Source organism: Rhagoletis zephyria, unplaced genomic scaffold (assembly GCF_001687245.7).
Source record: "Rhagoletis zephyria isolate East Lansing unplaced genomic scaffold, Rhagoletis_zephyria_1.1 Rzeph_scaffold_01991, whole genome shotgun sequence".
NCBI lineage: Eukaryota > Metazoa > Arthropoda > Insecta > Diptera > Tephritidae > Rhagoletis > Rhagoletis zephyria.
The window spans coordinates 1-24,793 of NW_016159075.1; the positions used below are offsets into that span (position 1 = coordinate 1).

General features: G+C 35.0%; 1 protein-coding gene across 1 annotated transcript in view; it reads right to left on the bottom strand.

Moving 5' to 3' along the window:
* Positions 1 to 4,896: 4,896 nt before the first annotated feature.
* The window catches only part of LOC108365764 (protein lozenge-like), a gene marked incomplete at its 3' end in the record, with an annotated part of 61,233 nt that continues 41,336 nt past the window's right edge, over positions 4,897 to 24,793 (bottom strand). The window contains exon 4 of the mRNA XM_017619904.1: positions 4,897 to 5,232. Coding sequence (XP_017475393.1) covers positions 4,897 to 5,232 — 336 coding nt within the window. The remainder of the gene's footprint in view (positions 5,233 to 24,793) is intronic.

Below are 24,793 nucleotides of genomic sequence, written 5' to 3' on the forward strand. Positions count from 1 at the left end.
TGAAAGATAAAAACAAAGATGAAGACCAAGGTAAAGTTACCGATTTCAATAGCAGAAACACCGTTGGAAAGTAATTTTCTATAGATGGGGAGAGTTTTTGTAGTTTCGAAATTGGTTGAAAATGGTCGTTTAAAAATTTCCATATTTGTTAATGGTTGTTTATGCAACCTGTTCAATTCAAGCGTTTCGCATTTTGTTTTACTTCGTATTTGAAATTAAACTTTGAAATAAAGATAAATATGAAGATGAAGAAACAAGTGATAACGATGAAGACAAAAAAAGGCAAAAGTCAAGATAAAGACGAAAATTGAGATAAAGGCGAAAATGGAGACAATGAGAAATACANAATAAAGCCGAAAATGGAGACAATGAGAAATACATAAGAATTAGGTTAACAGAGCTGAAATTTTCCGATAGGAATCGAAATAAAATCAGCCATAAAGGTTACTGAAATTTATCGAATCATCGAAGTTTATAGTTATCGAAATTTATCCATGCTTATTAAGTTATCGCAACGTATCGAATTATTCAAACTGATCAATGTTTACTGAGTTGTCGAAATTTATAGACACAGAAACTTAGTTGTCCAAATTTACGGATAGTTATCGAGCTATAAAAACGTGTGGGATTAACGAAATTTGTCAAGTTAAAGAAATGTATCAAGTTATCGATATTTATTGAATTATCATTATTTATAGACTTAACGAAATATATCGAGGTGTCGTAATGCATGGAGTTCTTTCAACTTACAGAGTTATCGATAATTATTGATCTACTGAAATTGGTTGGTTCAACGAAGCGAAGTTCATGGGATTTTCAAAATATGTCGATTTATCGAAATTTCAAGGTTATATAAGCTTATCGATTTATCACTGCTTATCGCATTTAATCATCTTAACAGAGTGTAACGAGGTATCAAAATGTTTAGATAGTTTTCGAAAAATGTGGAGATGTCAAAAGTAAAAATTTATAAAGGTATCCATAGTTTTTACATTTTTGAGTTATCTAAATTTATCGAGCCATCGAATTTTACAGTTACCGAAATTGGTCGAGTTAACGCATTTTTTTGAGTTATCGTATTTTAGTGTTCTTGAAATTCATCGAACTATCGAATGTATCAAATCATTGAAATTTATCGATAAACCTGAATGTATCACGTCAATTCCAAGTCCTGCCGAAGTCCTCCAAAGACCTTCTCAGATAAAAAAAAATTTAGTTACGTTTTATCAGAAGATTTTCCGGTTAGTTAATTTGTACCGTATAATTTTTGCTGCGTGTTAAGTTTGAAATCCTCTCCAAGGCTTCTAAAACTGGAAAAACTGTTGAATTTCGACAGTAACTGGCACTCTAGTCCAAACAATTACATTGTAATTCTTTTACTATTAGGCGAGACCATTAACTAACTCTTCATATCTACATATTTAGGTTGTGGATTAGCATCACAACTGCTCCTAACTTTTAGTATCAAGTCATGAGGTGCAACTCCCCTACTTCTATTTGCTCCTGTGGTTATTCAGTAGATATCGGCGCAATTTCTCCTCCGGACTACATATTAACCATTTCTTTATTAACTATCGTACAGTGCTTATTTTGTGGACAGGAGGATTTTTTTAAGTTTTCCAGCATTTTAAACCCAAACAAAATTGAAAATAAAGAAATGAAATGGTTCAAAATTGGTGCAAATGAGAATGCGTGTGTGAGATTCAGTTCTACATTTTAAAATTGCTCAATGTAAAATTTTAAAAATCTTTCCGTGCAAATATGTACATCGAATGATTCCCAAATCTGAAATGTTTGTGCAAAGTTTCAGATCCAGAACCTTAATTTGAATGTAAATTGTCTCTGAACGATTATATACAAGATATATAGATTTATAATACAAATAGAACCATATTTGCCTCAGAAAAACACATCGAAACAAGTAATTTTTAGCAAAAAAAAACCGACTTAAAAAAATATATATATATCTATATATTTCATGATCCAATGATCGGATCTAAACCAAATTAGTATGTGACCACCTCTGAGACACTACCTTTCCGTTGCAGAAAGAACTATCGAAATCGGTTGACGTCGTCCCAAGTTATGCGGTAACATACATAAAAAAAAAAATATATTCCGACGAACTGATAACCTCCTCCTTTTTTGGAAGTCGATTAAAAACAGAAACGAGAGCGAATAAATGGAACAATTTTTCATTCTCTTATGTCCCGCTGAGACACTGCCTATCGAAATGAACGTAGTATTGCTTTGCTCAATGTAAAAATTTTAAAATCTTTCGACGCAAATATTTCGAAAATGGTTCAATGAATCTTAAATCAGAAAAGTTTGTGCAAAGTTTCAAATAGAGCACTTTAATTTGATGTATAATTTGTCTCTGTACGACTTGTAGATCGCTGTGAATAAGCGATTTGGTTCAGAATAATATATAGAATTGGCAAAGGGGAGGGACCTACTGTTTTACGCCGACTCCGAACGGCGGTTGTATTTTTATGTGAAGCTGAGAGGGACGATCACTGTTAAGAAAAAACCTTTTTTCTATATTTTTTTTCGGGGTTGCTTTGACCAGGGCTTGAACCCAGGCGCAGCGGAGTGGAAGCGCACACTGCTAACCACTAAACCAAAGCGGCCGACAAATCGATGCAGTTATGATATCGCACGTTTAATAAAATATCGAAGTATTTCAAAATTTCAATTTTGTGGGAAAACGCATTCAAAGTTTTATCAATTTATACAGTTGGTATCAGGGTTCGTATTTGCACACACATGCTCTGCTCACACACACGCCAGAAACACATTCAACTTGCACTCACTGCTCATACACATGTGTGTGCATAAGTGGAAAACAAACTCTACTCACAGAAAAGTGTGTGCTGNCGCGCCTTGATGTTGTCACTTAAAGGGGAGGGACCTACTGTTTTACGCCGACTCCGAACGGCGGTTGTATTTTTATGTGAAGCTGAGAGGGACGATCACTGTTAAGAAAAAACCTTTTTTCTATATTTTTTTTCGGGGTTGCTTTGACCAGGGCTTGAACCCAGGCGCAGCGGAGTGGAAGCGCACACTGCTAACCACTAAACCAAAGCGGCCGACAAATCGATGCAGTTATGATATCGCACGTTTAATAAAATATCGAAGTATTTCAAAATTTCAATTTTGTGGGAAAACGCATTCAAAGTTTTATCAATTTATACAGTTGGTATCAGGGTTCGTATTTGCACACACATGCTCTGCTCACACACACGCCAGAAACACATTCAACTTGCACTCACTGCTCATACACATGTGTGTGCATAAGTGGAAAACAAACTCTACTCACAGAAAAGTGTGTGCTGTTTGTTATTAAGCACATGCACATGTGTGTGAGCCGATTTTTGTACAAATTTCAGCCCATGCACATGCACATAATATATTCTTAAAAGAATTTGTTTATTAAACGTTATTTTTTGAAAGACAATTCAATAAAAAGTGAGATGTTGTTTGTTTTTTATATGACAGAAAACATATTAAAAAATTATTTTAAGATTTGAGTTAGAATTCGAAGTGTATAAGTTTCTCTACGCATAGCACACACATGTGCGTGTGCTTTACATTAATAAAAAGAAAGTACACACATGTGCCCGTGCTTTTTACCAAACGGCACACACATGTGATGTGAGCAAATTTTTAATTTTTTATATGCACAGCACACGTGTGTGAGCGTAAAATGTTAGGATGTGCTGCACATATGTGTGCAAATACGAACCCTGGTTGGTATACAACAAGTAATTTTTAGCAAAAAAAAAACCGACTTCAACTCTCATATAAAAAAAAATATATATATGTATATATCTCATGATTCGCTGATCGGATCTTAACCAGATTAGTATGGGACCACCTCTGAGACACTACCTTTCCGATGCAAAAATAATTATCGAAATCGGTGGTCCAAAGTTATGCGGTAACATACATAAAAAAAAAAAAAAAAAAATATTCCGACGAACTGATAACCTCCTCCTTTTTTGGAAGTCGGTTAAAAAGACAAATGAAAAGCCACATTCGGCCCTATCGCGAATTTCACATATATTCCCAAAGATTTTAAAGCAAAACAAAAACAATTTTTCCCAATTTGTTTTTGTATTGCATGTTAAACTATGGGAACGATTTATTCACATGGAATTAACGATAGGGCTGATTATCTTCGCCATATTTGCGAAATTCGGTTATCTGTTAGACTGAACATATTCTACTTATCAATCTTATTATTTGCATTATGAAATCTCCAAAAACGTAAATTTTGAGTTACATCTCTATATTATTAAACGTGTCATATGTACATACATACCGCACACCGTCTTCAAAAGAGCCACAACTCAAAATAATAGGTTCGTCAGAAATTGTGAAAAACTATTTTGTAACACATGCTAATCACATGGGCAAGGCCGACTTTACCTTAGGTTTTTTTAACAAATCATAACAGAAATTTGCTCCAGCTTTTGCTGAAAGGTAAATAAAAGCTCTGTGTACATTCTTAGCGCATAATTTCAAAAATACAAAATTTTGAGTTGTGACTCTTTTGAAGACGGTGTGCGATATGTATCGTTATTGGAAGGAAACACATTGCATTTATTCTACATTTCCTCCGGCCCTTTAGCCATGTCCAATCTTAATCCGGCCTTCGAGTTAAGTAGTTTTTTAGCAACGGGTATTATTTTAATTGCTATCTAACAATTTAGGATTTGAACTTTAGGAATGTTAAAAGTTTAAATGTACATAAGAAATAAAATGTCAAATTAAATAGAATGTAAAAATGTCATGTCTAAATCGATATACTTTGATGGTTTGTATTTACACGGGCGTTGTGAATGAATGTTTCTCGCGATATTCGATGCATACTATAAGAGGGGAAACTCTCACCGTTATATGCCATGGAATCACCACAATCACTCTGCTCAAATAGTGGCGATAGCGGTGTGTGAGGGGAATGTTTGATTGGTGATTGTGAGTCCATTATTTGTAATTCGCGAGAAGCTGTTTGGCAAGTGTTTGTGTTGGTAGAACTGACAGTAGTAGTAATTGTGGGAGAAGGAGAATGTCTAGGTATCGGGATCCTCTTTCGAACAGGTTTACCCAACTTACTTGTCTTGGATCGCGGCTCACGCGGCCCATCAACGGTGACTTTAATAGCTTTGGCATAGGTGGCCACCTGTATTGGGCTGGTGTTGACGGTGATTGTAAGCGTAAAGCTTTTACCTGAAAATACAAAAACAAAATTTAAAAAATATTGCTTCTACATACATATGTACATACGTACATACATACTTATGTATATGTATGCATGTATGTTTGAGTGAGTGGTAAAATAAAGTTAAGGCTTATTCAATTAAAACGGCTTAAAAGAAGAGTTCGATGCTGAAACATGCGGTTTACTTGAAAAGTGAAGTGCGAACGTAAATCTTCGACAATGTGGCAATATGTCAATGGGTTGACATGCAAATGGATTTAGGAACTGAGCAACAAAGACCGAAAACTACAAATTAGTTAGGTAAACTTGGATAAGCGCCCGCTTGAATGCATTGGATAAGTTCGTATGTTCGTTGATGTTGCATAGTCTGCGCTTTTGGTGTTCTTCAGCTGTGTGCTCTACGAATCACTCCGAGGGTCGCACTTTTTTTGATTGGTAAATTAATTTAAAGTGATCATTACACACGCCTTAACAGCTGGCAGTAAGGCGGCAATGCTTGAAGATGCAAAGTGTGGCGTTTAATTACCAAAAGGAAGCTGGCCGTGAGTGTGAAATAATTTTAAGGATTTTTACTTGAGTGCTAATGTTTCTGACAGCAGCATAATGAGAAAATGATGAATTATGAGTGAGAAAACTGTGTATACGAAATTAAGAAAAATTGGGTCAGGAAAAACAGGCGAAGAAATTTTATACTGCCTTAGATGAGTAGAAAGAAGTAGTGGGGGAAATTTTAGAAAACACTTCAAAAATAGTAAGCAGTTTCAAAATATATTTACATAACAACAAATTTGAATAATTGAATGGCTTTGCCTACAACTTACAATTCGTTTTTCTTAATTTACTGATTCAATTTAGATACTCCTTTTGGCGTATTCTTAGTCTTTCAAAGTTTTTACGCAGTTGAAAAAATAGTTTAAGTCATGAGGAAATACGGATGCAGTCCTTGAATAGAGGACTATTTTCACAGTTTGAATAAATATGTAGTTTTGTTTTTTCAATACCACGCTCAAACGAAGCACCTGAGAGGAACTAACTTAAATATAAAGTTTACTTCCTGGCGAAAAGAGAGAAACCGACTTCTAATTAAAATTTTAGAAAGTGAACTTCAAATTAAAAGTAATATTAAAATACGTATAGGTGTAGAGTTCTTTGACTATTTAAACACTGAAAGTGGGAATTATCTCATTATTGCTATTAAAAAAATGTCATGTACATATATAAAATAATTTATTGGCTCCTGTAATATTATAAAGGTATCTCGTACTACATGTTAATGTGTATACTCATTTTAAAATGAATAACATTTTTATTATTTATGAACAACATTTTATTTATAAACAGGTAAGGCTTCCTCAAGTAGGCCTCGAATTTACCAAGATTAATATTTTTCAATGATATTCAGGCATAGTTTTTTTTATCAACAATTGAAAATTGTTGCAGTGTTTTGGAAAGTAAGTGTCCGAATGAAAAAATTTTGTTGGGTGCAGATTTGAAAACCATTTAACTATAGAATGAAATTATTTGCGTTACAAATTTTTTTTTGCTTTTCTTGGTAATAATAGTATAATCTTGGTAAATTCGGGGCCCACTTGAGGAAGACTTACCCATACCAAGATATTATTAAAAACAAGTACTCTGGCGTTTCAAAGTATTATCTGCTACTTACATTCATAATTCTGCTTGGAATAAAAGTGTACTGAAAAATATTGATTTTTATAGCATGAAAAAGTCTAATGTACTGATTTCGCACCAAAAAAAGCTGGCAACCCTATTAAACGTCCATGTGGCTATTCGCTGCAAGACACCGCAATTGCTGGGATGTGCAGATTGAAGTGGAAACATTACCACCATGTATGCAAGTTACCAATTTTTTGATTATACTACTCGAATTTATGACAGCAAAGAAACAAAACTGTTTTTTTTTTCTACGAAACTAACAAACAGATAGAATTTTTTGATACCAAGTTTCTTTAAAAAATTAACAATATTAAAAAAATAATAATTTTGATCAAAGAACTGAGAAAATATTTTAATTATATCGGGTACGTTCAGAAGGCGCAAAAGCTCAGTAACTGTTGCGATTGCACCTTCTGAACGTGTTGTTGTGTACTTCTGATCAACTGAACAGTTGCGTGTTAGATGATCGTACTATTTTTCTGATCATTTGAGACAACATGTTGGTGTGTACCTTTTAGGGTTGAATTTGACAGCTATTGTATCAAGCCGTTCAGAAGGTAACTAATGTGACCAACTATTTCATAGCCCAAGGAAGTACAGAGTTCGAATCGCGGCACTCGATATCAAACGCAACTCGAATCGAAATTTGATATTGAGATCGCGGAATTCGATAGCGAGTGTGCCTCGCCCGTTTAAATTATATTGTGAAGAAAACAGCTGTCATTTTGTTTCATTCGATCACGTGTCCCGCGATTGCGGAACGAAGACCCTTAATTTAGTAGTGAAACGCCGCGAGCCGATTACCAAATTTCGAATGACGCTAATTTCGACCCTTGAGAGCTCAGTGTTAGTTAAGAAGTTGGAGCCAAAATGCTTCCATCTTAGCCCCGTGAAAGGTGGACAGTCTTAAAGAAAGTATGGAGATGTTTCCACCTCATTTTCCTCTTGACAGCTGATACAAAAGGGATCAGTTGAAATTCCTAGCCTTACCGCGCGTATTCCAATCCCCCAATGGCCTGTCAGAACCCCCATCATTAGCCCTTGAGAGGTTACGTGTTTTTCGGCCCCTTTAAGGGGTAACATGGGTCACTCGTGTCTTTCGCTGCAAAAAGTGTTTTTAAGTGTCACAAAACGAGCATCAATTTCTTATGTCATTTTATTAGGTATTTAATGGAGTTCGCAATTTCATTATCGAGACCGATTTCGAACCCACCATCACATCCTTTAGCATGGAGTTGACCGCTTCCTTGATGGCAGCTATTTTCAACTCAAAGACACTGCAGGAGTCCGGAAGCCTGAACATAGTTTTGGTGGAGAGTTTCCCTAAACATAATCACAGTTCGTGCTGCGACAACTCTGTCTGCAATATCCGCACGCCCCCGTGTTCAACATGACGTTAAGCGCCAGTGTAGGTGCCCACTTTCGATTAGGGCGATCCACTGTAAACGCTGCAGTTGTTTTACAAGTGTGGCCTTCTCTATAGAGTTCCACCAGACAAGGGCTCTGAAACAAGATAGGCTTGAATCTGGTTTCATAAGGCTAATGAATTACTTTGGGCGAGAGAGCTCACCTTTTACGGATAGCTCGCCCACAGCAGGACAAGGCCACCATCGCCTTTCTTCCCCTTTCCTCAATGTTAGGCTTCCCATCCAGGGTCAAGCCTAGGTACTATACCCTGTCTGAGCTGTCGACGAACACTTCCTGGTAAACAAGACCAGTTCCATCCTTCAAGGATTTACTGAGAGGCCGCCATTGATTGCCCACTTACTTAGTAACCTGGTTCGGGAAACCTTGAGCCAGATCATAGGGTGCCTAGAAATCGTCCCACCATCTTCATAGGCGATCATCCGACAGCCCACTTTTTCCACTCCCTCTAGAAGGTCGTTTACAACCGCGATCCAGAGCAGGGGAGAGAGAACACCGCCTTGCGGAGGGCTCCTATTGACTCTGCGCTAAGTGCAGGCACTCTCCCACTCCACTGCGGCAGTTCTGTCACGAAGTACGCTGTAGAAAAGCCTTTTTAGGTTGGTTTCAATGCCCTGATTTTGAATAGTGTTGATTATTACCTCTTGAGGGACATTGTTGAAAGCCCCTCGATATCGAGGAAGGCCCCCACTGCATAATTTTTGATGCGCGAAGACTTCCTCTTACCACGTTACCAATGTGCGCGGGGCGGTATCCACCGCCCTTTTCTTGCAATAAGCTCTTGAAAGACAGTCACGAAGAATCGCGTTTCTTATGTACAGGTCTATCAGTCTATCGTGTGTAGCAAAAACTAAAACTGACTGATAGGCCTAGTATTCAAAGGGGAAACATGAGAGCCTTTTCCGGCTTTCGGGATGAACGCAACGCATGACTACCCTCCAAACCTTGGGGATGTACCCGGCCCCACGCATTTCGAATACATAGGAGCCAACCAATTGCACGACACCACTAGCGCCCTTTACAGCTGGGCAGGTATGATGCAATCGATCCCCGGCGACTTGAAGGGTTTGAACTAATTTATCGCCCAGGCCATGTGACGATCGTCCAGAAGTACATTTAACTCTACTTCGAAGTACGAAGTACAAGAGCTAATAAAGAAGCACTGTACTCCCGAAAGGAGTACGGTTGGACACATTACGCATAACGATCGCCGATTTTTTTAGCACCGGTTGCGCTGAACTGCTGCGCCTTCTGAACCTACCCATTGATATTAAAAAAAAGACTCCATTAAAATCGAAGCTTTTTGTACTGGTTCAGATATTGAAAGTATTCGCAAAGTTTAGAGCAGGTATTTAAAGACCGAATAAAACCATCTCTATTTCCACATGGAAATCAAACTGATGTAGCAGATGTAGTCAACAGAAGGCCTCATTATCTTGAGTTCATCAAATTAAATATTATTGGTTGATTACCTACAGGTTATTGAGGCTTTTTAACCAGTAAAAAAAAAACTATTAGATACAGGCATGCATACATATGTATGTATGTATTAAATGTATATAATAATGGAGATGTTTATGCATAGGTTGATTATAATGGGCGAAACTGTACTTTGTAAGCGAACATCAAATCATAATAGCGACGAAGAAGGCGGCGAAGAAAATATATTGAATTGAGTTATACGCACAAATAATCTGAATCGCGTTTGAAAGTGCAATAAATAAAAATTATACGCAAATTAATCAAGTCTACATAGGAGAAATAGGGTAAATGATTTGATGAAAGGCAATGCCTATCAGAAAACAGGTTATAACAAAATAAAACAAAGATTTTAAAATTTCAAAGCATCGTCCTAAAAATGAAAATGTTACTATGCATGTATATACACATCTTAGGGTGGGTAAATTTTGTATGGGTATAGCCGAAAAGGCTATGCGCGTATAGCACAGGGGGATTCTACGTGTATTTCTTAGCAAATTTTCTGAAAAAAACATAAGTCTCAAATCAATTTGGAGTTTGCCAAACTGAGAAAATAGGTTTCCTTTCCTTAAAATTTTCCTGTAGTGTCGTAAAGAAGTGTTTTGATATGATGAATCTATTCCTGGACTTATGTTTTTTCGAAAACATCCGTCAGAGATGGAAATTTTGAAAAATGCATATGTTCGTATGTATAATAGTTAGTGTTCTACTCTGCGTTCGGGTTCGAGTTCATTTACCGAAAAATTCGGCCTTGAAGTTCCGGTTCCGATATGGTGCGGTTTCGGCAAAAATTGGTCGTCGTTTGCTCGAAAATTTTTACAAATCATAAAAATTTCAATTTTTTTTGCCTCTGTAGCGTTTCTGTAACTTAATTTTATTGCTCTTTTAAGGCAAATTTCTTATTTCTTGTCGTTGTTTTAATACGAGAAAGAGTTCCAGAAATTATAACATATGTGACAACTTGGCTTGAGGCGTAGTTCATTTCCACCAAGCCTTAACTGCAGTTTATGCCTATTGGAAAAAAGAGATTACAACTCGAAGGAGGTAATTACTCGTATTAAATACAAGCAAAATAAATGAAAAAGTTAACAATTAATTTCAATCTCTGTACGAATTTTAAGAAGAACGAATATTAAGTGCAAAAGGTGGAGAAGGACTTAGCTTCACTTGGCATTTCCAATTGGCGACAGTTGGCACAGAAGAGAAAGGACTGGCGTGCTTTGCGGTTACAGCGCCAAATGAGGATAATAACATGGTACAAAGTTTAACAGTCTTAAAATCGCGTTGATTGATTTTATAGTTTTTTTTTTATGTGAAAGAAAATGCGTAACGCCATAAACGCATAAAAAGGTTAAAATTAGCGCGAATTTTAAGACATTCAAAATTTGCACTTTATTATACAAAAATCAAATAGGCTATAAAACTGCATACTCGAAATTAAAAACACACATACCCGCCCTAATGTATGTACATTAATGTGGTCCTTAGCCATATGGTACAATTTTAATTTTAATTTTTGTTAGGTCGCACCCTCCAGATTGGTGAATGAATATTCACGAAAAAATTTGTCGGATAAAGTAAAGGCGTGTCGACCGCCCCCCAAAGTTTCATTATAAGTAAGGGATGTGCGATTAATCAATTAATCGAACAAGCTGATAAATCGAAACCTAATTAATCAGAATCTAATTAATTTGACTAATTTGACTGATTAACCTGAAATCTGAGTAATTGCTGTAATATTTGGTTTTACATACATGCATACATACATAATTTATACCTACATATATACATATGTATGTACGTATATAGGTATAAATTCTTTTATATTTTTTCATACATACATACATACACAAACAAAATATTACAGCAATTACTCAGATTTCTGGTTAATCTGTTTGCTGATTAGGCAAATTAATTAGATTCTTATTAATTAATATTTAAGTTATCGTAAAATTAATTATATGTATGTACATATTTGCGTAGTATGTACCATGATAAAAACGTTGCAAAGTAAATTCATTCTCTCAATTCGTCGGCCATGATTTTTTTCTGACGTTTGCCAGCATTTTAAAATCATATAAAATTGAGAATAAAAAAATGAAATTGTTCACAATTTATGTTGTTTGAGATTGAAAATGGGACTGTGTGTGTGAGTTTGAGTTTTGAATTTTAAAATTATATTGCTGTCAAACGTCCGTCTACCTCTCAATGGTTTTACATTGTTATACTCTGCCAGCGGCGGATCATGAATTTTCTGATGGGGGGGCTTTTGCGGGAAATTTTGTCGCTTATTCTAATTATCTTAAACGAGCAATTTTTGTGTATATGTATATCCCTGCAAAAATCGCGACTACTCCATGCATGCGTGTAAAGAGAACCCCCTAAGGACCAAGGAGTACTCCAAAATTAACCACAATTCATATAAAAAATATGGTCCAATTAACATTGTGATGTCCTAGGGCAGGACCATATACTCCATCCCTGCATTACATCAGAGTAGCACAAAACTACTCCAACATATTAACAATGGCATTGTTGTTATATTTTTTCTTTTGTACACGCTTTTGTTCTTCACTTCTCAAATGCTTTTTCGAAAGTAATAAAATCCAAGACAAAAATTTAAAATTACATATTGCCTCTGACGGCATTCGAACCCGAACATGCTGGGAGCTAACAACTAACAGAGAGCATCTCTACAAGTTCAGCTACAGCTAGATATACAAATGTGCTTTCAAATGCTCAACTTCAATCACGTTTCGTTAAAACACGAGCAGTGATCGGATAACAAACAATAAGCTGGCGCAGAGACACGAGTTGGTCCGCTACAGCATGACAGAGGAACACTTTTGTAAGTACTCCAATTTACCACAAACAGACTACATGGTCCAACGATTTTTGCAGGGTGGAAGAAATACAATCGTTTTTTAAACGATTTTTCATTTTGCTACGTTAGAGCCGTTGCCGAGAAACTTATGGATACATTTTGGAGTACTCCTTGGTCCTTAGGGGGTTCTCCCCTGCAAAAATCGTTGGACCATGTAGTCTGTTTGTGGTAAATTGGAGTACTTACAAAAGTGTTCCTCTGTCATGCTGTAGCGGACCAACTCGTGTCTCTGCGCCAGCTTATTGTTTGTTATCCGATCACTGCTCGTGTTTTAACGAAACGTGATTGAAGTTGAGCATTTGAAAGCACATTTGCATGTCTGGCTGCAGCTGAACGTGTAGAGATGCTCGCTGTTAGTTCTTACCTCCCAGCATGTTCGGGTTCGAGTGCCGTTAGAGGCAACATGTAATTTTAAATTTTTGTCTTGGTTTTTATTACTTTCGAAAAAGCATTTGAGAAGTGAAGAACAAAAGCGTGTACAAAAGAAAAAATATAACAACAATGCCATTGTTAATATGTTGGAGTAGTTTTGTGCTACTCTGATGTAATGCAGGGATGGAGTATATGGCCCTGCCCTAGGACATCGCAATGTTAATTGGACCATATTTTTTATATGAATTGTGGTTAATTTTGGAGTACTCCTTGGTCCTTAGGGGGTTCTCTTTACACGCGTGCATGGAGTAGTCGCGATTTTTGCAGGGCAATTGTCAAAAACTTTTTATTTGTCACGGGAAAATACCGTAAAAATTATTTGTATCGTGCGAATATCTATCGAAATTATCAGGATTTGAAAAACTGTTAGCGCAGCGGCAACAGCCAAGCATTTGCTTTTTTATAAATTGTTGTTGCTTGGCTAGCCGGCAATTACAAGTACCTGATGAAGATCTTGCAGAAGCAATGAGCTTAGCCGACGACGCTTTAAAGGAATTTGAAGAAATGCGACAAGATGCAGAAAAAACTTTCATTTGCTTTTCGAACACGTAGAAGAAGTATGCACCAACCTAGGTACAGAAATCAAAGTACCGCGATACAGCAGTCGCCAAAAGAATCGCTTTAATGTGAAAACCGGAGACGCCGAGGCATACTATCGCATTGCTTTTTACATTCCCTTCCTCATTTGAAAAGCCGGTTCATAAACCATAAATCAGTTTTAAATAATTTTAGTGTTTTGTTTCCAAAGTATGATTTTAACGAAAAAAAACTGAAGAATTGTTTGCTTTCTATGAAAAAGTAATCGACTGCTCGAAACAAATCTTTCTTCTGAAGGTAAAAATGTGGAAAAAACGAGTTTCACACGAACATTTTCGAAGCATTACAAGTAGCTAATACAACGTCTTTTGGGAAGGTTTTTAAGATCTTACGTATATTGGCACTTTTGCCCGTTTCAATAGCCACACCTGAAAAGAATTAAAACCTACCTGTGAAATACAACATGTCAAGAAAGGCTCAACGGTCTAGATTCTATGAATATTCACAAAGATATAAATTTTTCAGTTGACGAATTTCTATAAGAACTTTTCAAAAAACCATGAAAAATTTGAAAATTCTTCGTTTCATTGATTTATAAGTAAAAAGAAAAATTTAATGTGTTTACAATTATCAAAATGTAAAGATTATAATAATAAAGAGAAAAATTTAATATATGGTTTTAAAAATTCGTGTTTGAAACTTTATTACGCATACTTTCTTTTAAAGAGCCTTTTTTCTAGACCCATATTAGTGAAATATTATTCTTTGACTTGAGTTAGAATTTTTCCAATGATTCCTTTTAAGTTAAAATGTGGCTAACATGGTTTGAATCATGCAAAGAAAATGGAAACTATCTTTAAATAGGATTTCAAAGTTAAAGCCTTACGGCCATCCCTAATTAGCGCGTTCAGCGTTACGCTAATAAAAATGTTATTTAGTTGTGGCAGTTAAATATATTTTAAATATTAAAAAGTAACCGAATTGAGCTTTTTTGTTTTTGCTTATTTATTTTAAAAGTGAAGTACCAAAAGCTACATATATACTGTATAAAAATATTTTTATTTCGAAATGAATTTGCCTTATCGCCAGAGAAACAAAATCAGCTGTGCCAAATTTGTATTTTTATTGTATCCAAAGCGAAAGCGCGAAAGAAACATAAGCTCAACATTTTTTTATTTATCGTTTTTTTTTTTTAAGTAAATATTGCATAAGTTTTCCACAAACAAATAGCTTCTTCATATCTATCATTTGGCGAACAAATACATCAAAAAAAGCTCAAATTAGACCATCCATTCTCGAGTTATGCGCCGTCTGACGTACTCAAGTTTGGTATATACATAGAAATATTTATTTTTAATAACAAGCAGGGGTTATAATCGATGTAAATGAGCTTGTTTTAATTAAATAATTAAATCAAATTCGTTTTGTTTTGTTAAAAATCCACCATTCACTATCATCCCACCTTTTTATGGAATTTAGCTTCCATTTTAGGAAGTTTGATTGAATTCTTCCCCGTTTTCTCCTGCTTCCAAAAACCATCCCTGTGGGTGGGAGTGTCAAATTTTAGAAAAAGGTACTTACAAACCGTTTAATAATTGAACCATGCGTTAAAATGTGGTTATCTGCCCCTTTGACTCCTATAGCAACATACAACGTTTTGTTCTTTTGTCAAAAATTTACCAGTTTAATAAAAAAAAAACGGATGCAGATATATCCAGAGTTTAAGATAAAAAATATATACCAGGAGAGTCATAAGAAAGTACCAAATATCGTGTATAAACATTGGGCTACTAACTGCTACCAGTTGCCATGTACAACAGCTCAAATTTTACTTTTCAGTCAGGAAAATTTTTTTCCGATATCGAAAGCGAGTTCATGTGTGTTATTAAATCATGTTTTTTGACCTTTAAGGTTACTATAAGTTTAGAAGGCTGTTGAAAAAGCAATGTGTGTTGATTGCTCTACAGCTTTTCTTCATTACATAGTTTCATTGGTTTCTGAGATATTAGGAATAATTTGTAGTAAACTAATTTTTTCATGGTGAATTTTTCAATTCGTCTTTTCCATCAAACGCGCAGGCTTATTTTCCTGAACCTTTTTAATTATAACCGTAAGGCTTTATATCTGTCGTTATAAACAATAGCCGCCTAAGTCGACTTAAGAAAGGATTGAGTTATATATGCTATCGTATTCTGCAACTACTATTCCATGTGTATGTGAAATCCCCATCTCGCCAGCTAGATTATTTAAAAAAATATAGATGAAAATATTTTGGTTTCCCCATAAGGTTAACGTTACAATCCAAATGTTTAAAACGTTTTATCTCTCAGATTTTTCGACTTAGGCGGTTATTGCTTATGACCACAAATATATTAGTAAGCTTAAAACATTTGCACAAGCACTGAACACATTTTTGAGATAAATATGTGAACTTATTAGTTTTTATCAGGTACAGTCTTCTTTTATTTTATCGAAAATATGAACCACGGGGAAGTGTTTTAAGAAAAAATCCAACTAAATTGAAGATAAGGGTAAGTACCGTCTGTATTTATTCTTTCCTTCGAAATTGATAACTTTTATTCCAGAAGGAACCCATTTATCCATTCAAAATCGGGATTTGTGTTAAGCGTTATTTAAAAGTCCTTCTAAATTAATGAAAAGCAAGTTCAGCTATATGGAAGAATATATTTCAAACCAACTGTCCAGCCTCGAAAAGAAAGAAGCTGCAACAATCTTTGGGCAATTTCAAAAGTCGAGTTACTTTAAATTGGAATATATCGACTGCTCATTGGAAGATCGACCTAAAAAGGCAGCCAGCTCGAAAACGCTCTATCTCAAAAAACTTTTCCAGAACGACCTATTTCAGAACTCGTTTCAAAAACGCCCTATCTCAGCTGCATATATCAGCACATTTTCAATACATTTTGAAGTGGCGTTCTTCAACCAAATTTTGAGGAAGGGTATTTTTCAATAAAATTTGTAAATAGGGCGTTCTTGAAAAGGTTTTTTGAGATAGGGCGTTTTCGAAATGGCTGCCGAGATACATAGGTCGATCTTCCACTCAGCAGTCGATATGAGGCACAAAAACAGATTTTATAAATCCGAAAAAGTCTGGTTAGAAAAAACTGGCAAACAGTATCCAGTGAGTTTAAAATAGATAATATAAAATTCAAGACGCTATGTCTGGATACTGCGGGATTGTGTGCCAGCCTTTATCCCTGGCATCCAATGACAACACCAGTGCACAAAATTTTAATGTATGGTGCCGTAATTGTATTGAATTTCCTTCTACCGATTGGACGACTAAGTGAAAGGCATAGTAATCGCGTTTTAGCCGAAAAACTGCAAGGCAATCTAAACTTGAGATGTATTTTACCGTCTACTTGATTCTTTGGATCCTCTTATTACAAGTTTAAGGCCTTTACAAACATTTAGAAAAAAATCATTTGATCTAGAAGTAAGAGATCATGCACTGTTACCGTTTTTCATGGTTTCTATCTTAAGAAATCGTTATGGCCTTAGGGATGCAAACGATGCATCGATGTTTCTGAAATATCGATAACATCGGCTAAAAAACCGATGTTTACCATCGATATTTGAAAATTACTCAACATCGTAAAATTGGCGATATATCGATGTCAATTTTAACGATGTTTTAAACATCGACTTTAGTTTGGGTTCAAAATTGCCATTGCGTTCACATCTTTATGTTATATTCTTTGGGCTCTGTCACACGGTCAGTATTTATTGACGTGATCCAAGTATCGCGATATTTATTGACGGTGTAGTATGCAGTATTGATGGATCGTGATCCATATCGCAAAATTTTTAAAAATTTTGAAATCTGGATCGCGGATCGCAATACCGTCAATAAATATTGAACGTGTAGCACTTTCAAAACGCGATCCATACATTTCTTCAGTACATCTTTTACTCTCATAATGTAAACATCGGCTCTGCCTTCACTCTCGGGGCTTAAAATCTTTCAAAACAAATTGAACAAATCTTAGAATAATTGTGGAATGCATTATTTGTAAGTTATACGTACAAAATAAAAATATTTTCTTGCGTCATAATAAGCGTTCAGCAAAAAAAATATATGCAAATACCGATAAATATTGAACATGTAGCATTCGTGCGCGATCCATCAATCCATCAATATGGATCGCGATCCAAATATTGTGATAATTACTGACCGTGGGACAGAGCCCTTCGGGTAAGCGTATTACGGGTGATGGCAGCCATGTACTTAATAAAAGCAATTGGCAACGTTGAACATAGGCGATTTCCATGACGTAGTTACAGTATTTCAATACGACTTAAGGTGATTGTAAGTATTATCTGCGCGTAAACAGCAAATCTATTATGACATTGGAAGGAAATCTAATTAAATTCAAAAAACCACCCATTGAAATGTTAACAATGTAGCAGTTTAGATGGACACTAGGTGTTTCTTGAAATTTTAACAAGCATTAAGTCAGTTCCAGGTATTTCAGGATTTGCAGGTTTTACAAGTAAAGCGGTTTTCGCCATTAATAAACCTTATGGAAGGTGGCGTACCTTAACATACTTATTAAAAAAGATAAACATCGGAAAATATCGATGTATCGATAGTTATAGGGCGATTTTTTTCGGCATCGATGTTAGTGTTTACGATACATCGAAATATCGATGTATCGATGTTGGCTCTGAAAATTTGCATCCCTATATGGCCTACCATCGTTATAATTATCAATGTACAGTGGCTCTTTTTTAGAGTTAAGAACATTAAGTAAATGAATAAATGAATAAATGGGGATAGTAGAGCAAGCGGATGATCTGTTTTTATTCTTTTTCACTATATAAAAATTTTTCAATTTAACAAAAAATAAAAATTAATTTGTGAAACAGTGTTAGTACACAAAACAATGGAATAATTTTATAAAAATTATATGATATTTCCCTTTTGGATTTGTCCACAATATTTTTAGGAGAACAAAGCGGTTAGACTTTGAGCATCAACTTGTTATCCTAACTGCACAAAGGAAAATTTAATGCCATTGGTACGTAATGCCAAAATTTAGTCTTAGCTTAATACGAAAACTTAAGTATTTCTAGTAAATATATTTACTTTGTACCAACTTACAACTTTATCACTATTATTTTGTTTTTAAATAACCATTAACAACTAAAATACGACATTTAGTTAAAACTTTGGCGGGCGGTCAGCACGCCTCAACTTTCTCCGATTGACCTGAAATTTTGGATAACACGTTTTTTCATGAATATTCTTCTCCAACAAAATCCGATAAATTAAAATAAGGGTCACCCTAGTGTACATACATACATATGCACATACATATGTACGTATGGATTTACGAGTGTGTGCAATTCATCAAAATATAAGAAGAAACAAAAGCAAATACCAAAGCGTACTAGCGCTTTCGAATTAAGACAACAAAAAATGAATTCAAAAAGTTAATAATCTAAATTAGTCATCAACGGTACTTTGGATTACCAACCATTTCACCAACTACAAAAGGAAAACAAAAGAGTTCAATGATATGTATATGTACCTACACCAAATGAAGAGTCGAAAAATCAGTCCACCAGATAAATCAGAGCGGCGGTATGGCACTACCTTGTTGTTGCTGTTGTTAGCTGCTGGTGTTGTTTTGTTCTGTGGCAGAGGACAAGGATGATTATCGCTATTTTAAGAGCGGTGTCTTTACCTTTTGGTTTTTGTAGTTGTCGCAGCCCAAAGGCGCTTATTGATGACGCGTGTCAGTCAGACTATCAGTGTGCCTGCTCCCACGAAAAACAAAAGCAACAGAATGTTTTCAAGAGGGCGCAGATTGACTAGGCCACAAGTAGAAGCATTGTTTGTTGAATTTTCGAATGCGAAAAGCGGTAATTTTGAAATTTTACTCAATGTACTGAATTGTGCGCAAACAAATTGAATTCATTAATCTTGTTAAGTTTTTGGTATTTTGAAAGTTTGGTCGAAAATCCATTCACAAACAAATAGCTGGCAGTGGCGGGGAAACTATGCAGCTGCTAATGAGGACTTTGAGCTTATTGCTGAAATGTGTAAGAATGTGTGATGTGCAAGAAGACAATAACTCTTTGGCCGAAGTAAGGAACCAAATTAAGGTTTAAAGATGGCGTTATAATCTTCTATGAATTTCGGACGAGTGCACCGAAAGAACAGTAAAAATTATCTTAAAAATTAGGTGTCAACCATTAACATCGAGGAGAAATTATGAAAGTTGCGCCTTTGCCAGTAGCCAGAGGAAATATTGAAAGAATATCTTTGGCGTCAAACCGAACATATCATTTGCAACCAAATTCAACATGATATTGTTCGCAACTTACCTACGGGTGTTTCTTTAAAAATGCAAGTACATGAGTCCAAACTGACCGCTGTGGTGTAGTGGTAAGCAGTACCCGCTTCCACTCCACAGCACCTGGGTTCAAACCCTGGTCAAAGCAACATCGCAGAAAATATAGAAAAAAAGGTTTTTTCTTAACAGCGGTCATCCCTCGGCAGGTAATGGCAAACCTCCGAGTGTATTTCTGCCATGAAAAACAGCTTCTCATAAAAATACAATCGCCATTCGGAGTCGGCGTAAAACTGAAGGTCCCTCCGCGTTGTGTGACAACATCAAGGCGCATGCCACAAATCGGAAAAGAAGCTCGGCCAAACACTAACATATGGGTAAGCGCCAATCTATTATTATTATTATATTAAATTAGATGGCAAAAAAGTTATGAAAACGTGAAACTGTGTAGTGATGAACTGAAAAAATTAAGTACAAAATTAAATTATATATGTATGATTAGTAAAAGTTATTGTATGGGGGTAAAATCTGTCACATCCGACATGGCACGTCCATTATTAAATTTTAATTCAAAATTAAACTAACAACGAATGGCGTCTGAATTGGTTGTAACGGTCCGTAATTTGAGTTTATTTAAAGAATGTTTAAAAAAGGAAAATCTCTCAGGATTCACGGAGTTTTGCTTATTTTTGTATGTACTCTGTAACCACTTCTGTTTTTGTCACGTCCGTTATGACCTCCTTTTCGTCGACTTTCCTGACTCTGGGGTTCTGGCAAATTTTTTTTTTTAGTTTCACTTATTTTTCAACATATTTTGATTAAAGAAAAAGACTTCATATATAATAAAATATTTCACACAAACAACAAAAAATATAATCGATAATCGCATGCAGCTATTGTCTGAAAATTTTAAAATGCGCTTAGTTGCACTGTGGTACTATGATAGCACGGCCGAGTTATCATAGTCAATGAGGGATGTTAATTTTTCAGCTTTTTCCGATCCCGGGAATTTCGGGATGCCGTTATATATTCATAACTAGATATTCATAACTTTTCAATAACTTAAATCGAAAAAATTGATTCTATATGTTTGAGAAGCTCCCCTACCTTGGGATATATAATAAAGAAATGGGTTTGAAACCTACTTTTTATTTAAAGTGGCGTTTTTATTTGTTCTCTCTGACGCCAGGATTCATGTTAAAGGACTTTGTAATATCAAAGATATGATTAATTCCAAAAATTATTGAAGAAATTCAATGCAAGTTTGAATAAAATTATGGGTATCAAATGCAATAGGAAACTTGTTTAGAATTTAAAAAATTGAATTTTTTGGATTCACAAGGACGAAGAGATAATTTTTAAGCTGAGTTAGAAGAACGAAATTCGATGATGTTATCGAGTTTATACAAGTCCTTAAAATATAATTTTTTTAAAAACAAATATTGCGAAATTTCAAGGATAGGATCTTAAAAGGACATTTTCAATGCTCTTAGCAGCCCTACTGCACTAAAAACTTGAATCTGTTTAAATTCTACAGGATTTAGTTTGATACCCATACTTCTTCTCTAAGCACATTTCTCTGAATTTTTTAAATCATTTTTAAATTACTGACGTCAGAGTGAAAAACTAAAAACGACATTTTACTGGTCCGTTTACGTGGATTCGCGAATATATTGATGTTTGTGTTTAAAATTTACTATCTCGAGGTGTTATAAATATGTATAATGAGCTAGATATTTATAAAAAAATATTAATTGTTAAAAAAAAAAGAAATATAGCCAATACTGGTCAAGAAAAGGAGTTTCTACTATTGCCATCGGTGCAAATTACAAATCCCGGCAACCCCGGGATTACTTTCCAAGAATCCCGGTATTTTCGGGACCCTAAAAAGGGCGTTATCATGGGATTAACATCCCTATACTCTACTTATGTATAAATACAAGTTCAAAGGCAGTGTCACACGATTGGGTATTTGCCAAAATTTGGTGCAAATCATATCCCAACTTTGTGAGCACCCAAAATATTTTTCTTTATCCCAATCACGAAAATTAATTTTTACTCGCCTAAAGAGGAAGTCAGCAAGAGATCGTTCAATAAACACCGATTAAAAAATTACTTTATACTTGTATATGTCGAGACAAATAACACAGGTCTACAAAAAAAAGCTTTTGCATATTGAAACAAACCTTTAAACCCCTATGTTATTCGACGTCCTGGTTGCGAATCCGAGATATGTTAGCCCCCATCACGTCAGGTTCGAGGCATTTGAAAGTAAAATAGGGAAAAATTCATTGAAAAAACCTGTAAATTCATATAAAATGGGGTTTTAGACTCGCTGAACCCGAATCCAAGATCCGTTAACCTCCATAATATCAGGTTCGAGGTCTTTTGAGGGTCAAATAGGACAAAAAATGTATTCATTAAAAATTAAGAAAAGAAAATTGTTTTTGTTGTCGCTGAATTCCTTAATTCTTCAAGGTCATCCCAAGATCAAATTCAGAAGAATTTTCAGGTTTATTCAATGCATTTTTCCGTACTTGACCTTCAAATCGCCTCGAACCTGACTTGATGGAGGCTAACAGACCTTGGATTCGCATTCAGGGCGCCGAATAACATGGGGATATAGAGGTTTTGTTCAATATGCACGAGCTTTTTTTGTAAACCTGTGTAATTTGCTGAATGTATTACGTACAGATTGCAATTAAAACTGAATTCAAATATAATATATAAAATAAATGCTTCTTTAAGTCTATATGTTTAAAACAAATTAAAAATCTTATTTTGCCAAAATTCCCTGAGCTTATGAAGATATGCTTTTTTTGTTGAAAATACAGTTTATTCTTACAAACTCAAAGTTAAAAAAATCTGGCAACCTTGATTACTACAAAGTTTTATATGAAAAATCTATGAGTGGATTGAAAGAGTAGAAAATTATTAGTTCGCTGTCGGAAAAGTCTAAGTCCACTCTCCCTAGGTCAAATATTAAAAATACAGAAAGTTATTTCTGGTTAATTGTATAACTCTGCTGATTTTCAAATGAATGTATTTATTAAGTTTTGCGACCATAAGGAAAGGTTACGCACGCTTGGAAAACCATAAGAGACCACCAAAATTGTGAGACTTTTAGCGGTATAACGGTAAAAAATACTCGAAATATCGATGGTCCTCCTCAATAAAAACTTAATTTAAAACTAAAAAAAAAATTAAACTCTTACTACTGTTAAGTGGCTCAGTGGTTTTTGTCTCTATTCCTTGTGTAATCCATGTCTAATCCTTACCGCTTACTTAAGCTGTCCTAACTACTACTACTCGTAAACGATGAGATTCGATTCCGTTCATAGTTTAAAGCTTTACCGAATACCAACTAATAATTTAGAGTCATTCCATATGAAAGCGTCTGAATATACAAAAAATCGTCGCCGACCCATTTCAGATTTGTTTATAACTTAGAGGGACTCTACGCAAAATTAAATTCTTAGAAACGCTCGTTTCCGCTTGCCGAATCAAAAGTTTTAAAAATCGCGATTTTTATGCTTTAAGAAATTTAGTTCTAAAATGTTTCGTTTTTAAGATATATACCCACTTGACGGCATTTTGAAGGGAAACGATGACAGTTCTAACGCAAGCAAAGAAAATCGTACAAGTCAATACCTCCGGAAAATCCCAACGTCTTAAAATTTACTTATGTTTTGTGAACTTTAATAGACTCTAGCGATTTGACTGTTTAGAGTAAGCAGCTTATGTTACTCAGGAATTAAGTGTGCATATCGTTGACGAAACCCAGCAACGAGTCGACCCGACCAGCTCACTCCTTAAAAAATAAACCTTTGCTTGAAACTGCAAAATTTTTAAAAATCGCAATATTCAGGTCAAGAAATGAACAAGCCGCCTGCTCGATATAAATATGAATTTTACGGAATCTAAATATATGTAGCTCGTATCTTTAATTTCAAGCAGCTCCACTGCTCGTTTTGTTATTTTTTACGTTTAGTACCTAACCCATTTTATTATCTTACAAATTTTCTAAAATTCTCATAACCACGCCGTTTGATACATCAATCTCATGAAGAATTTTCCGCTAAATCCAAATATGATGGTCTCACATTGTGAAAATGGAACGGTTTTCGAGATATTTTAAAATTTCCCTAGTTTTGTTATTTTCATGTTAAATGCATGTGCAAGTGGTTTATATATATATAAAATTTACCTAATTTTATAATCTTACATTGCGGTACATGCATGTCCACAACTTAAGAAATTCTTTCACATTCGTAATTATATTTGTTCGTAATTTATTTCAATCCCTTTGTTAAACCATCGAATAAAACACTGAGACAAAAGGACGAGAAGTTGAATAAAAAGGTAAGATATAATCTTTATTTACAAAAATAATAGTACAACAATGTAAAATTAACATGAAAATAACAAAAGTAGCGAAATTTTAAAATAACTTGAAAACCGTGTCATTTTACATACATTATATCTGTGATCATAAGCAGGGCCGCAAAGAAATGTGTACAAATAATAACGTAAAAACAAATTTGGTTTATATTAATCTGTAACTTAATTTAAGTAACGTCTCTTGGTTAAGTGATTCTAATAATATTTTACCAACTAATCTCAGATCGGATATCGATATGCTAGTTGTAAGCACCTTGTTTTCGTATAGCCTAAAGCAATGTAACTCTCATCCCAATAACAATGGTAGATTCCTTGATCTAATTTTTGCGTCAGCTGATCTTACCTTGGATTAAGGGAAACCTACATACCAAATTTCGTTGAGATATCTCAATTTTTGCTCGAGTTATCGTGTAC